This window comes from Mya arenaria, chromosome 12 (genome assembly GCF_026914265.1).
Source record: "Mya arenaria isolate MELC-2E11 chromosome 12, ASM2691426v1".
Taxonomy (NCBI): domain Eukaryota; kingdom Metazoa; phylum Mollusca; class Bivalvia; order Myida; family Myidae; genus Mya; species Mya arenaria.
Window position 1 is genome coordinate 48,105,697 of NC_069133.1, and position 16,479 is coordinate 48,122,175.

At 34.1% G+C, this 16,479-nt stretch overlaps 1 protein-coding gene across 6 annotated transcripts in view; it reads right to left on the minus strand.

Annotated features, from left to right (window-relative positions):
- The window catches only part of LOC128210378 (contactin-5-like), a 77,117-nt gene extending 66,346 nt beyond the window's left edge, over positions 1-10,771 (minus strand). For 2 of the 6 annotated variants that reach the window (XM_052914697.1, XM_052914695.1), the window contains exons 1-2: positions 10,335-10,755; positions 1,243-1,448 (exon numbers count right to left, since the gene is read on the minus strand). In XM_052914697.1, coding sequence (XP_052770657.1) covers positions 1,243-1,321 — 79 coding nt within the window. In that variant the 5' untranslated portion in view covers positions 1,322-1,448; positions 10,335-10,755. Of the gene's footprint in view, positions 1-1,242; positions 1,449-10,334 lie in introns of all 6 variants that reach the window. The other 4 variants (XM_052914700.1, XM_052914698.1, XM_052914699.1 and 1 more) reach the window with 4 other exon arrangements.
- Between the last annotated feature and the right edge of the window lie 5,708 nt (positions 10,772-16,479).

Sequence of the window (16,479 nt, forward strand, 5' to 3'; positions counted from 1 at the left end):
CTCATTGCAAAGTCTTCAAAATAATACTTTATAGCTAGTTCATCATCATCCTAGTGTTGACTATCCAATTTTCCACAACTTTCCAGCAATTTGTGCTCAAGTGCTTATCAGTAAATTGCTGGGGATGACAGCCACTGGTCAGAAGCAATTAGCTGAAATGATTTATGGCAACGGGCATGCATGTTCAACAGTTTCCAAGGGCAAATGGAAAACCTCTTGGTCAAAGACCCCAAACCCGCCTATGTACCAGGTGAATTTTTTCTCTTCATGTTTTCTGTACCATACATATAACATCCGAATGATTATCTACATACCAAAATTCACTGTCAAGTATCTAAAGTTATAAAAAAAAAATCTATTTGTAATCAGAAAGGTCATTTTCTCAGATGTTTTAACTTATTTCTGAGATGATAGTAAACTTACAACATTAAAGAGGATCTATTCAAAACATTAGTCTGCTTAATTCTGGATCTTCCCTCATACAATTGTTTGCATATATTTTAGACCAGTTTTTCAAGAGTTCAAAATGCAAGCAGTTAACCCCTTCATTTGCAAACTTTGGATTGAAAGCAATCTCCCCAGCAAAACAGACATCTTAAATGAGTTTTTGACCAAGCTTATCTTAAACAAACACCTCCGAATGGTTACCAAAGTGCTAGGGGTTATAATTTTGACATTTTTACCAGCCAAAATAAAAGCAAAGTTTGAGTAAACTTTGGAGTTGACTCCTAAGATAGATGGAAGATAAAACAAGTTAATTTTCTCAACGCTTTTCAAAGTTTCAGACCATAATATGTTCACTATATGCTTGAGCATTAATTTTTTCATTAATTAACCACATCAAAGTTTATGACAACTTTAAAATACCATGCCATAATATTATTCATTTCAATATACCATTCATTAACTTTTATAAGACTGATATTTAACAAATGTCAACTGATTGGTAGACCATTGTTCCTAAATTCAATCGATATTATACATACAAGCGCAGAATTAAATGATTTTGTAAATTTATATTCAGTCTGCACTTCTACATTAAAAATACTAAAACTTGAAAATGAAATATTTCTAACACAAAAACCTTAGTCAGCCATGCATAGGGTGTTTTAAATTCATAAATTTCATGGAATCTCTTTCATATCATTGAATTCATAACCTTTAAATACATGGAGGAAAAACATCATACATTAACTAAGAGATACTATTACTTTCATGGTGAAGGTTATTCTACGAACTTACCAAGAGTCAGTTGCCACGACAACGCAAAGAGAAGTAACTGGGTCAAAAGGCCAAGCCGAGTGTCCGCCTCCATGGTCATGATGAGGTCACCCACGTTAGAACTCTGATTTCGAGGGCGTCACCCACGTCTTACTCATGGACGAGCTTCAGAATATTCCAGTCAAAGTCTTAAAAACATCAGATATGTCTTGATGAGGTTGATGTTTCTGAAATAAAAGCACAATTTCTGTAAAATCCTTTCACATAGTGGGTGGGTGGAAATTGTAGCAAAGAACACAACAGTTTCTATTCAAGAATGCAAACTTAATTGACTGTGCACACACACCTTTGTGGAAGGCACTGAAAACACATAACAAGCAGCCCAAACCCTACAAGATCATAAAATCCCAACTGACCACCAGTAACGTTTTCTCTACCAGTAACGTTTTCTCTTTGAGTAAGGGCTCTCCTAGAAATTAGCTAACAAGGTCAAGAAACAATCCTAGCTAATTCCCTGAACTAATTGGTAGAATTATCCAGTATCACCTCCTCACCACCCAGCCCTTATTTCAACCACATGTGGCTCCAGGGGCTATTCAGTTTCTTGTGTAAGCAGGGCACCATGGGACCCTTTTGTAACAGGAAACGGCTGTAGTATAAAAGAAGGATTTACAATTTCCTGTTTGCTGTACAAGGAATTGGCCCTTTTTAAGCTCCAGGTATTTTCACTTATTAAACTCTTACATCTGCTGGCTATTTAAAAGTTTGTTTATTTAGACACTAAGGAAAGGAGATTAATATTAACAAATGCTTCTGTATTACATCCAACACCAAATGTGTTTAAATCTGCAACACTATTAAGAAATCTTCAGCGCCATAATCCTTCTAATCCTTGCAATCAGCATTTGACAGCTACTGTTATAGAATCCCATTGCAGAAAATCACAGCTTATCAACTGACATAAAATGCTGATAACTAATATTACTTAGTAAATATTCACAATAATGATACAGTTAAGTAACATCTCTTAGTAAATCTTAATCTAATGACACTGTTTACTACATATAACTTAGTAAATTGTGGTCTAATGAAACAAGATTGATTAGAATATCAACTCATATTGTAATATGATATAAACTTTATACCAGCCAAAAAAGCTCACAAACTCTTAAAAATTCTTTGATTTCAAGTCATTGAAATAAGACTTTTCGAAGAACAAGGCAATCTACACTTTTTTTACTCCTAAAATTGCAAAAAGCCCTCAGCTACATGAAATTCAGATTTTGAGCAAGACCAACCACCATCTTACTTCAAGTTTAGGGCATGTGGGCTGGTGTTGAATTTTACTATTGCAATTTGTCTTAATATGTTTACAATTTTGCATGCAAAAACAGCATTTACTGTTATGCATTTTTGTTCGAAAACCACAATACAGACTTTAAAAAGTTTATAGCTAAATAATGCACAGAACTGAATCATAATGATCATGTTTCTCTATTTCATACATTTGTTTCGTTTGCATCAATTGAATTAAACTCCAGCATACAAAATGTAGTTTCAATTCTCAAATTACGGCAAAAAATTACAAACATTAAAGGCCTCGCTTCCCTTAGGATGCGTATAATGTAACGTCTACAGTCTCCATTACCAGTATATCTTTTATTACATTCTGCATTTCAAATATAAGGAGGTTAAATTTTCTTAAGACATGTAGGACGTACAATAATGCAGTGACAAAAAATACAATGTGCACATCGACAAATTTATCCCTGTAATTACCTGAATTGCAATGACAGTTACAACAAAACCGTCTTTGACATTCACTCAAATGCGAATAGGACCTCTTTCATATTTTCCCAAACTGACAAACACTTAGAATCCTTGGAGCCATGGAAATGATCACTGGCGTAATCACCAAATTGATTCATCCATAAACTAAACAATGTAAGCTTGTGTTTCGGCACATATAATGAAAAGTCTGCACATAAATATAAAAATAAACAAGAGACAAATTGTACATGGAGGACTATATTCAAAAAGTATCACAAAATTATGGCATTATAGTTGCTATACATCCAATCTCAGCAAAGAACACAAACAATTATCAAGTGACAATATCATGTATGAAAACAAATTCCTCCTTCCTGCTGCCTTAAAACAATGTCAAATGCATCATTTTTGTAATTGTTTTAATATTTAAGCAAGACACGGCCATAAAATATGTCTTCGAACGAGCCTCGACTGTTTTTTCTTTAAGAAAACACACTGACTAGAACTTTTACTTACACGTTAATATATATGCAAATAGTACTCCAACATGTTACCCACAAGTTAAATCCCTCAATATTTTTTACACTGATTGTATTTTATAGGACGGGGATGTAATGACATTACTTTATTACTGGAATAAGATAGTTTGTAGCAAGTTGACAAAAGCCGACAGCTTGTTGACACGCTTTCTTACATCTGTATGTCGGTTTTACATCAGACATAAAACAACTCTGAGAACAGAAATGATTCATGTGGTTTCTTCTCTTTTTGTTTCTATAAACTATACAGCGTAGGTGAGAAATTGTGTGGAAATAAGGCACATACTTTCTAAAGTCCCTGTCCTTGAATGATCATAAAACATTCATTAATGCATTATTACTAGAAAGAGCTGGTAATATTAAGCCAATTTCACCATTCAATATAAGATGTTTAGGTACATGTAACCTGATTTTTTCTCCCTAAATGTCATTGACCTCTTAGAAAATTATTTTCTAGAAACAACTTGTTTTTACTTATTTGGATATAGTATTAAAGCAAAAATAAAATTTATGTTTCAAAAGATTAAAATGACAAAATGACCATTTGTTGTGGATGTTGAAAGAAAAGTCAATTTTGATATTGTACTCCTCATGAATTTGTCTGGAAGCCACACAAGGGTCTAAAATATAGCAGTACTGTATTGAGGGGTGGAGGCAAGATGGCTCTATCTGATAATTCTTCTATGTTTCTTACAACGTTTTGGCTTTTTTGCCGTGGATACTATGTAGATCCCCCAAGAAATACTGTTGTTCTAAAGAGGAAATTGTCTATAGTTGGAAAGTCTCTGGCTATTGTTTTTGTTGTTAAAATTAAACCAATTTATTTTAAGGGAGCAACAGCAACCGCCAGGCTAAGTTTGTTTTATTTGTAATATGTATATAATTACAATATATTCCTATTAAGTAGATCATTACAACTGTTCCCAAATGAACTTGGCATTGAAAGTGTTGGAGCCTTGAATGATCATAGCTTTTACTACACCGTAAAACATCAAGTAAATTCTGAATCACCGATTTAATGATTGAGTAAATTCTGAATCACTGATTCAGCGATTGAGCTGTATTCTTCTACAAATATCAACATGGAACTTACTACCGGGCGGGCTGATGAACCAGCAAGGGATCCATAGATGTATAGTTGCCATTGTTTTCACATCATATTAACTGGTCAATAAATATAGCCTTATATAACACTTAAAGAAGTTCTTTAAATCCACTGTTAAAATTTACATTTTGGACAGTAAAAATTGACTGTCTTTTCGTTGCAATAAGGCATCATGATCATGCTTTCATTAGCTGATGGACAAATAGACTTTGCAAAGTTTTTTTTCAAACAGTTGTCAGTAAGACTTCACCGCCCAATTAGGGAATTGACTAAGTCTTGTACGCCAATAACCAAAATACAGTAAACAAAATATGATCTGATTGGCTTGATTAAAGCCATGAACTTTAAGTCAGGCTCTTAATAATCTTACTTTCTGGATGGAGAAATTTCTTATAATATAGAAAATAATGCAAAGAAATTACATGCATACAAAGAATGATTCATCTTGGTTCGTGTATTTATTTACAAATTTGGTCTAAATATGGTGAAAATGTGGTTCTCATGATAAATGGCCTAATTTTGGGGGAAACAAGCAACATTCTTTCAACTCTCAACCTGTGCAACTACACAAAATTACCACCATAATTTATTCGCAAAAGGTCATCCCTAACTAGATAATTTAAGCATGACAGCTTTACAACAATAGATAATGTTTCTGAAACTGCCCTTTTATAGCTACAAAATTGCACCATTTTTCAATTTTCAGCAAATCTGAATACTTTTCACACAAATGTTTATCTTTCATGATACTGGAAATAATTATGGGAAATCAATTAGCACTTTTGAACAAAAAGACTGAACACCTCAAATTTATTTCTCCTTAAAGACACATAAAATATATATATATTTCATGTAATTAGTTATATTTCTGTTATCATATAGCCAACTTGCTGTAAGTATAATAATAAATTACAGTGTAAAGGTGTTTCAGATAACAAAACTGTAACTAATAGGATTTGTTTGTCTACATTTTCTTATTTTTATCATCAAAGAAAAGATTTATAGTTTTAGAGTTTTCTTTCCACATTTCTGTGAATGGGGCTTAATATATACAGTATATTTAATGCAAAGAAACACAGCAAAGCCTCTTGAAAACCCTGGGGGTGAAGTGTCCCTGGGGGTTAAGTGTCCCTGGGGGTGAAGTGTTTTAAGAGAATAAGACTGCATTTTAACATAAATTGTTCTAGCTGTGTTTTATAATGATTGTGTTCATTGTTTTATATTCTTTCTTTATGCTATAAAGGGTTTGCTGAAATTCAGCCCCCTTTTCAGTTGAAAAAGAGCCCAACACACTGGCCTCCTGTATCCCCCATGATGCACTAGCGCATGTTCAAAATTGTGGACTGGTGTTGTCAGTAAACCCTTTTCATGGTCCAAGGCAAAACAGGATGGGGAATGTTCGCAAGTGTTAAAACTTCCACGGTATTACAGATTATAGTGCACAAAAAGAAAATAAACCGAATTCCAAAAATTTGCCAAATTCCATAGGGGCTCAATTAACAATTAATACAAATGGTAACGTAACTTAACAACAAAATATAAATCTTGTAGTAAATTTTTGGCAGCCAGGTTTAGTTAACTTGGAACCCTGGGGTCTTGATGGTTTCGAGCTAGTTAGAAAAGATTGTCAGGTTAAGCCGGCTGGGTATATTTGTTATGATACCTCACATTAGAACAGCAGGCATTCTTACACAACTCAAAGCATGCCTTCGTTAAGTGCATTTTTTATAGGAAAACAGAACTGAATACTATTTGTGTCTTGTGTAACATTAACCCCCAGACATGAGCTTTATAATGGTTTATTAAATATATATATATATTTCTTCTATTTTTATGATTTTATCGCCCAGATTGAATGATGCTGGTGGCACAAATAAAACGCCTGGAAAATTCCATAATTATCAATCGCAAAATGGTAATATTATTAAAGAGCAATATTTCTCGACTAGGCAGAAACTAGTTCATTGAATGATGCCAAGACAGCAATGAAAATTCCAAGAAAACATGCTCACCGACTGACCAATTTTATCATGTCGATAGCAATTCTAGGCCAAATCAGTGTTCATAAACCGTTGTAGACAGTTATTTTTGACAGCAAAATTTCCGATCCTAGTCACACTTGAGGGAAATTTGCCCGGAATGAAATACAAGAATCTGTCCTCTCCTACTTGCTATGGGAGATCAAAAAAAGCAGACTTGGCTGTTTCAATGATCCCATCAAAGAAAATGACAACTTCATTATTGCCGAGACTGACCAAGTTTCTAATAAAATTTGTTCCTTGGATCATGGAATGAGAGTTAGTGGATTCATGGCCATAATATTACCACTATGAAAATGTAATCTCCAGTTTTATTTTAACAATTCCATTGTCTAGAGAACATGGCTAGCTTGCATGATCATAGGCATTTCTGCATTAAAAGCTGGTTTGCCTAGAATAAACGTACTTTCAATCTAATTCTATTAAACCTATAAAATTGTATAATTTCTGGTACCTTAAAACAGGGGTCCTAACAGCTGATAATTGTCAATCCTGAAAAACAGCCTGGGGCCTGGGAGGGTTATCTGTTGTGAATATGCAGCAGTTTTAAGGGGCTTAAACCCCATTTTACAATTGTTTCCATTCCATTCCCTGTTGTCGTCTATTACATGGAACGTTCCTTCTGTTTTTGATGCAAATGTCTGACCAAAAACCAGGTTTAAAACTGTTCATACAAGTAGTCTCTGAAGTTAAAAGCTATCAATTCTGATTTTAGGATTAAAACTTTAAAACCCCTGTTTATAACATCACCGAAAATGCTACTCATAAAGCCAGCCCAGGAATCATCTGAAATAATCTTACATTAACTTCTTGATAAGTCCATTATTTTTAACATATTTCAGTCAAAATCTATCAGTCCATCAAAAGTGACAAATTATGTTGTGTTTGAAGTTCTGGAAACTTATAACAACTGCTCTATAATGCTACTCCTAACGCCACGCCAGGAATCATTCCAAATCATCTAATGTAAACTTCTTGATAATTCTATTATTCTCAACTGGCACACGCCAAATACTTCCCTTTCAACACAAGGCAAGCCAGACCAGGGATTCAAATACTAATATTTATGTTTCAGCCCCATATGGCAGCCATTTCAATCCCATTCAGTAAACACCCATCATTCCAAATGTCTGAAAATCATCTTCAGCAATAACCTAGTTTAGGTTCTCTGGAGACAGTTTACAGCCCTTGGGGGTGGCAAGATATTTCATTTTAACAGACATCTAATCTATCTAGGCCTAAATGTATGTATTTAATGCAAAACACATTAATTCAAATCACCTTTACCAAAAAACACATTATAAAGAGACGGCCAAAATAAGGGCGTGGCATAGCAGAGGTATATCGAGGCCCTTTTTTTGTTATCACCTGAGTAACTGTTATAGACTTGAATGCCTAACCTTCGTTATACCTCCTTTTTTCCATATTAATACTTGCAATGTTTTGCTGTAGTTTGCATTCAGTTTTCACTGCATTTTAATAAAAATACCGAAAGGATATTTATCACAATTATTATATGTTCCCTAGTACTCTTTGCAGCGCATAGTTTACAAAGAAATGGGACTGTGTACAACACTGACATATATTTCATGCTTGTAAATTTATATATGACCATGAAACATTTCCTAGTGCCCTTGTTATAGAGAACTCCTTATCAATGACGAAATATGATTTTATATTAATGCATTTTTAATTGTGCTTTGTAAAGAAATCAAGACCATCAATTATCAACATGAGAGCCAAGGTTTTGAATTGTAACGTTTGTCCTTTTTAGCTTTAATTCTTCAGCTCTCTTTATTCCAGCTAACCCTTAACTTCCGAACAATTTAGTCGATCAAAATTGGTAAGTGTTTAGAAATCAGGTGTTGACATTTTGAAGTACCTGATAGGTATATCAATCTACCTATGTTTGCTATTTCTGAAATAATCTGATAATCTTGATCGTTTGTGTATTTATATTGCAATTTAACAAACACTTTGATAGATCAGACAAGAGATTTTCGTAACAAGATAAATTATGATGAATTGATCAATGCCATTTTAAATCTTTTGACACAAGGTAAGTAATTCAGGTGTTATTTTAATTAAATTGAGTGCAATTTGCAGCAAATACTCCATACATAAAAATTGATTTCCTTATATGATCAGATCAGATTGTTTTGTTGAAATTGAATGCTTTTACTGTCCTAATATTGTATGTCCAACAAAATGCAAGATGAACTGCCATTTGAATGTAATTGCCAAATAGATGCAATGGTCAAGGCAAATGACCGACTTCTTGGAAAACAAAGTAACACATTACTTTCAAATATTTATGTGTTGACTGTTTGGCCAAGTGTTGAATTTTTTTATATGATACTAATTAAAAACAGAGCAGTGTGTGATGTACCTTTACTATTTCTTACTTAATAATAAAATATCATTTCATCACATTTAAATGCATTCTTTGTTTCAATAATACCTGAATTACTCCAGCATTATATTATTTAATAGATGTTGCATGTCTGATACCAGGTCTTTAAAACTTCATGCATTTAATGACATCAAATCTAGCTAATGAATAATGAATTCTTGCAAATATCAAGCTGCATTCTTAATTAATTGATGTTTTATAAATAATTAAAGTGCATTTATTTAAATACCACTTTACAGAATTTTTAATTAACATATTCTAAGAAAAATATCACCATTTCTTATTCATAATTGAATACCAAAGGCTATATTACTGTCTGCAATGCAATTTCACATTATTTTATCGTAAAAAAAATACATTGAATATTATGCAAATGATTGAAATCTTATGAGTTTTGATGTTGAAATAATACATGTACTTCTAAGGATTTGAAATAGAAAGGCATGTTATTCTGGAGTAACGTTATTGTCTAGTTAAAAGAATAAAGATATATTACCACTATTTATCAATTAAGAGTCTGTTCAACTCTCAATTCCAACATGCCAAAATAGAAACACTTAGATGACAACTTGACTCCATTCATTTAACAAGTATTAATGCATTTATGGGACCAGTTTCACGACTACACGGGAATGATATGGATCAAAAACAAAGCAAGAATGTCATCTTGATGGAAAATCTCAGCTCTTATCTTCAGCAGTAATTTGAAAACACTAAAATCCCTTCACTTTTCCCATCGCATGCTCAATAGAATCTGTATTAGAAGACTGAGAAGTTCTCCAAGGAACGCTCCCATTTTCTTCCTTCAATTTCTCACCAGAAAGCAAAAAAGCCCAGTTTCTCACCATAAGTAAAGAAAGCCCTTTTTCTTATAAAAGGATGAATCGTATCACAAAAGACTGACAGGCAAAAGTTCAATCAATTCATCGTAACTTTCGGTGTAGAATTATTTGTAAATGTAAAATAATATTCTGAACCTTGAAAACATTAAATGGAAAAGGAAAAAACAACATTAAAGCAAGTCTAGATTAAATACAGTATCATTTTGATTAAAAGGGTTTTTCTTTCATGAAATATTTGTAACAGTTTGAATTAGAAAAAAACCCGCAGATGACACTCATCAATAATGAAAAGCATGTGAAACTTTTTTTTAATTTAAATTCTGAAGTACACAAAATACACGTGCCTCCACAAGCACGTGCAAGGTGCACATGCACTGCTTTTACACACAATTGTGTCAAACTCACCTTTTAAGCGATAAAATCCTTTTATTTTAAACCGATCACAGTTTTTTTCAATTTCCGTTCGTCCACCCGATAAACAACTTGTGAAACAATAACCGTATTAATCCAGACAGAATCAGAATGGTTTAAAATGCAGTCACAAAGTAAATCCAAAGTCTCTAAAATGCACAAATAACAACGGTATAATGGTCTGTATAAAATCCTACGAGTTAATCCGATATATCTTAATCCAAATTGATGAAAAACTCACACCCAAAACACAAAATATGAGTCCTATCTTACCTCGAGGTATTCAGTGCGTGTATCTGATGAGTGAATTACACATTTTGGAAAAAAACAAGTCACGTGAATCGCCTGGCCCGCCCACCGCCGAAATTCGGGTTTACTTATCCAATCAAATTCGCTGATACCTAAACGCTTTCCGCGGGGCGCTTTTTTAGGCCAAGAGAAGATGAACATTTAATTATTTACTTTTATTGTCATCGAACAAAAAGTAAATGATTAAACATATGAACTATTGTATTCGCCTGACTGCATCAAAAACAAAAGTTACAGAAAACATTTAAACTTACTTTCAAGTTGATAGATACTCAAAATGGATATAAATTTTGATGCAATGATCCGGCAACTGCGCAGTCGGGAATTTAATTAATATGCAAGTGTACCCTGTTTTTTCTTGGCCTTTGGTAAACTCGGGAAGTGTTACATGCCATATATGCCTTGCTTAGTTCACAAACACTAACACAACATGTTGTATTTTGTTTTGCTCCTTTCCAGAATATGGGAGGAAGGTCATGGTCACCAAATGACATGTTTCTATTGCATTCAAGACAGAAATCGGTCCGTGTCATGCTATTGCTGACGGAAATGTGAACGTTTTTAATTACGACACACACAGTAACTAGAATTAACTAATGTATATACTTTTTTAATATAACACAGTAAACAGGAATTGATGTCTGAGGTGGGGAGGGTGGGGTGCATTTAAGGGGACGCAATTTTGGACGTGATTCACTCCCCTAAAACCGAAAAATACATGATAAAATTTAATGCGGGCATCGTTCTATTATAAGTCTACTGAACTGGTGCTTTCTGATGTATTTTCTTTCATATTTTAGTCTATATTCACAAATGTTGAATAATTATAACTACTTTATTATAATAAATCCATTTAAAAAAAAAAGTCTAGATTGGTGGTAACTTATGCCTGCGTATAAAAAAAATGCGTTTAGATATCAGGGGAACTATTTTGAAATTTACCCTGAAATTCTGCAATTGTTACCTGTTTTCCGCGCATGGGAGGGCGAACATCTCGAATTGCTTCAGTAATATGGAGTAATGATGCACATGCTGTTTTATAATACTATATAATACACTCTTGAGGAATCTTTTTGTACTATAAAAACTTTATTACTTTTCATAAATCTTCTGTGTTACGCTACTACAGTACTGTAATTACACGTGCAATGTGGGGCCAAATTGATGCTACATTTTCAATCCAAGCTAATCCGTATATCACAGGGGCAGATGCAGGATTGGACGTTAGAGGTGGCGTAACTTAGGGGCGTTACCTTTTTACTTGCGCTGGTCCTTAAAAAAATGGGGAGGGGGGGGGGGTACACAAAAGCAAATTCTAGCAATTTATTTCATTTCAATTCGATTTCAATTTTCTATTTCGGGCCCACCCCCTGCAACCGCTCGTGCTTAGAAACAAACATTTAACATGTAAAGTAAGTGTCTGTAATTGCTGTACATCATCTCAAATTGTTCGGGCCCACCCCCTGCAACCGTTCGTGCTTAGAAACAAACATTTAACATGTAAAGTAAGTGTCTGTAATTGCTGTACATCATCTCAAACTGTTCGGGCCCACCCCCTGCAACCGCTCGCAAACATTTAACCCGGAAAGTAAGTGTCTATAATTGCTGTACATCATCTAAAAAAAAATCTGCAAAAGAACATTAGCAATGAAACCGACTACTGTCGACACTTTAGCAAAGTAGGTGTGTATTTTTTCACAAATGTCATAAGTCTGCTACATATGAAACTATTCTCGACAAACAGGTTGAAACATTGTCGACAAATGCAATCAGCTGACAAGATGGTACCATTTTGTATGTGAAACTATTGTTGACAAATTTAACCGACTTGCTAGCGGAAACTATTATCCATATAAGTAACCAGCAGAGAACAAGGGCGTAGCTAGCCCTCTATTCATGTGGATTCATAATTTGTGCTAGGGGTGTTTGGGTGCATGTCCCCTAGGAACATTTCGAAAACTATAGTGTAATCTGTTGCATTCTGGGCGTTTTTAGGTGCTTTTTGATACTGCAACTTTGGCTGATTTTCCTTTGTCAGAATCATGTTGATTCAGCCGCGTAGTCGAATAGGCAGCTACGCACCTGGACAAGTTGAAACTATTGTTGACAAACCTAACCCAAACTGGGTACGTGCTATTATCAACACATGAAACCATTTAGTAGGTGAAACTATTTCCAACAAATGGAACCAACTGAGAAGGTGAGATTATTATCGACAAATCTAATCGACTTGGCAAGGTAAATTATTGTCGACAGATGTAACCACTTGGTACTTGGACATGTCGACTAATGTTTTAACGTGAAACTATAAGCGACAGATCTTTCCAAATATATTTGTGGAACGTTTGTCAACACAGGTAACCGACTGGTAGATGAAGCTATTGCCAATTAATATAACCAACTTGGTAGGTGAATTTATTCGTTGTCAATTAGCATAAACTGAATAGGTAAAACGAGTGTTGAAAATGTAACCGATTTGGAAGGTGAAACTATTGTCAACAATCAGAACCAACCGAGTAGGTTAAACGAGTGTAACCAACTTGGTAGGTGAAACTATTGTCGACAAAAGAGCAAAACTGAATAGGTGAAACGAGTGTCGACAAATGTAACCGACTTGGTATGTGAGGCTATTGTCGACACACAGAACAAACTTAATCAGGTTAAACGAGTGTAGACAATTGTAACCAACTTCGTAGGTGAAACTTTTGTCGACAAATCGAACAACTTGGTGTCGACAAATGTAACCGACTTGGTAGGTGAGGCTATTGTCGACAAACAGAACACACTGAGTAGGTATAACGATTGTCGACTAATGTTACCGACTTTGTATGTTAAACTATTGTCGACAAATCGAACAAACGGGTGCCGACAAATGTAACCGACTTTGTATGTTAAACTATTGCCGACAAATCGAACAAACGGGTGTCGACAAATGTAACCGACTTGATAGGTGAACTTTTGTCGACAAATCGAACAAACGGGTGTCGACAATTGTAACCGACTTGGTAGGTGAAGCTATTGTCGACAAATCGAACAAACGGGTGTCGACAAAAGTAGAAAACTTGGGAAGTGAGACAATTGTCGACAGATATCGGCAAATTTAGCAAGTATATATAACGGTACTAGCACGCAGTTACAACCCTTAATATAGTATTGTTGCTGTTGTTCAAACAGTTTTGAGCGATGTCATAAACATTGTGATATTTTTTTAATTACTAATATTAAGCATGTACGATCATAAATATAATGAGTTCTTTCTTTATAAATTTATAACCATTGTCTCCTCAGTTGTTTATATTATATATGTGGTGTGATATCCTTATAGAGTATAAACTTATCCTATATATAAATACATACCGTTATTAACCTAACTGTTGTTATCTAAACCAAGAACAATGCCATTCGAGGCATTACAATTACTATAATAGTAAAATCATCATACTATTATTACAAACCACAACAAGAACACTCAAACCTGCTGGTACTATTATAAGTAACGGGGTAAGTAGGTGACCCGATATGGGATATACCGGGCAAATGAAACCATATCGGGTGACAGAGAAGCTCGAACCCGAATATGGTTTCCTGCGCTCCGTATATCCCAGATCGGATCACCTACTAACACCGTAACGTATATATCACGTCGACAACCTGTTTACATATTTAAATGTTTCATTTATTCATCGGAATATTCATTGGAATCCGAAAAAAGACGCCATTTTGGTACGATATAATTTTGGTGACCTAATATGGAAAAAATATGGGGTCAGCGCGAGACCAGTACGGGACCAATAGCGTTGCGTCATTTATGTTGTGGGCGTGGTATAAACACATGCTGTATATGTTATATATTTTAAGGTACATTTTTTCTGCTTGAAAGCGGACTTGAGTAACAACAACATCTACAACACTAACAGCAACAGCAGCAGCAGCAGAAGAAGAAACATATACTGTGCATAAAAAACAATACATATATGATATGTACAATATAGCGCATAAATTATAGAAATCATCTGATGAATCCACATGAGTCTGACAACAAAATAAAACAAAAACATTGGAGCCGATGTTGCAGTATGCGTACTTGACTACATGATCCTAAAACTGTCCATTTTCCAATACTAAATGAAGCACTTCAGAATGCACCAGATTGCACCATTTGTTTTCAAAATTTTCCGAGGGGGCTTGCCCCCGGACCCCCTTGCACAATTATGAATCCACATGAATAGAGGGCTAGCTACGCCCCTGAGCATTACATAGAAATTAAAAATTACGGTGTCATTTCATGAGCTATCATATTAAGATACCAGCAAGGTGTTCTTAAAAAGCATTTGTCACATGTCGAGTGTACATGTACAATTACTAAAACTCATAAATAAAATATATACCGCAATGTACATGTAGTCAATATATTTAAATGATTACAATGAAGATATGCAGAATAAAACCTTGTTTTGACGTTTATATTGTTTTAAAGTTAGGCAAGGTTGACGTTAATGGGTTTTCGAAGTGCTGAACGAGGCGATTAATGCAGAGTCACCACCTACCTGAAAACAGCGCACTTGAAATTCATGATACGTAATAAACCGCTAACCTCTCTTCCGGTTAATTTTTAATTAATTTAAACTGAATTATATCCGAGCTGTAACGACTATTTTCAAAACAAATCCACATACACTGTAGTATGAAAAACCTCATAGTATGAAGAAAGTTCACTATGACTTTACTGAAGTATAAAGTAATTCCAATCCACATATATATTTTTCATTTTCTTTTAGAAGAAAATAACTGATGCTTTTGATACAACGAATAAAAATATGAGGCAATTTTAAAATATAGCATATACCCAGAACGCCGTATACATATCTATTCGAGTACACCAATACTATATTAAAATTCTAATTACATATTGTTTTGATTAATACGTCCATTCTTAAGTATGAACTATAATATGAAGCATCAATAAACGCTTAAGATGGATTAATGCAGTTTTGGAGCAATATAATTAAAATGTATATATTAATATTGAATTTAGTAACTAAACATATATATGCCTCGTGTAATATATCTATACCAACATACAGGCCCGTTATTGTTTTAAAGTATTTCACGTTCATAAAAATGGTATAAATATAATAACAGTAATATACCTTTGATGTTCATGGTCATGTCATCGCAAATGGGATCGCCAGACAAATTCACATTTAATCTTTAGGAATAGCTCTGACAACCAAAAATCCACTAAGCAGATTACAAAACATAGAAACGAAAACAACCGCAACTTTTCATATAGTCATTTACTGGTTTTATTAAGATACTTAAAAGTACACGCATGCGCGCTGGCTAACATTGAGGCATTCGCGCGGCATTTCGCACTGACCACTAAGAAAGTTAATGTGTATAATAAAGGGTCTGCTAAACGATTAGCTGGCGGCGTTCTGCGCCCGGCCTGCTGACTTTATTGTTAAGAAGACCAAAAGTAAACACTTAAGTATTACATTGTGTGGCCCCTGTATAAAAAAGAACCAGAACAAGTACATGGCTATTTGTACATATTTCCAAGTCTTTTTTTCTGTCAAGCAAAATGTCGTGCCTTAAAAACTATTTTATCGACGGTCTTTAAAGTTTTATAGACAATTCTTATGTTTAAACAGCAAATAAAAGCAGTATAAGAATTTTTTAGAAATATATAATACAAATATTTATTTTCTAAACATTTTAATGTATCGATAAAAAGTTCACGATTAATTGTATGTTGTAATAATAATAATAATAAATTTCACATAAAAAAGCAATCCATTTGATTATTATTCATGCATTTGCCAAACAC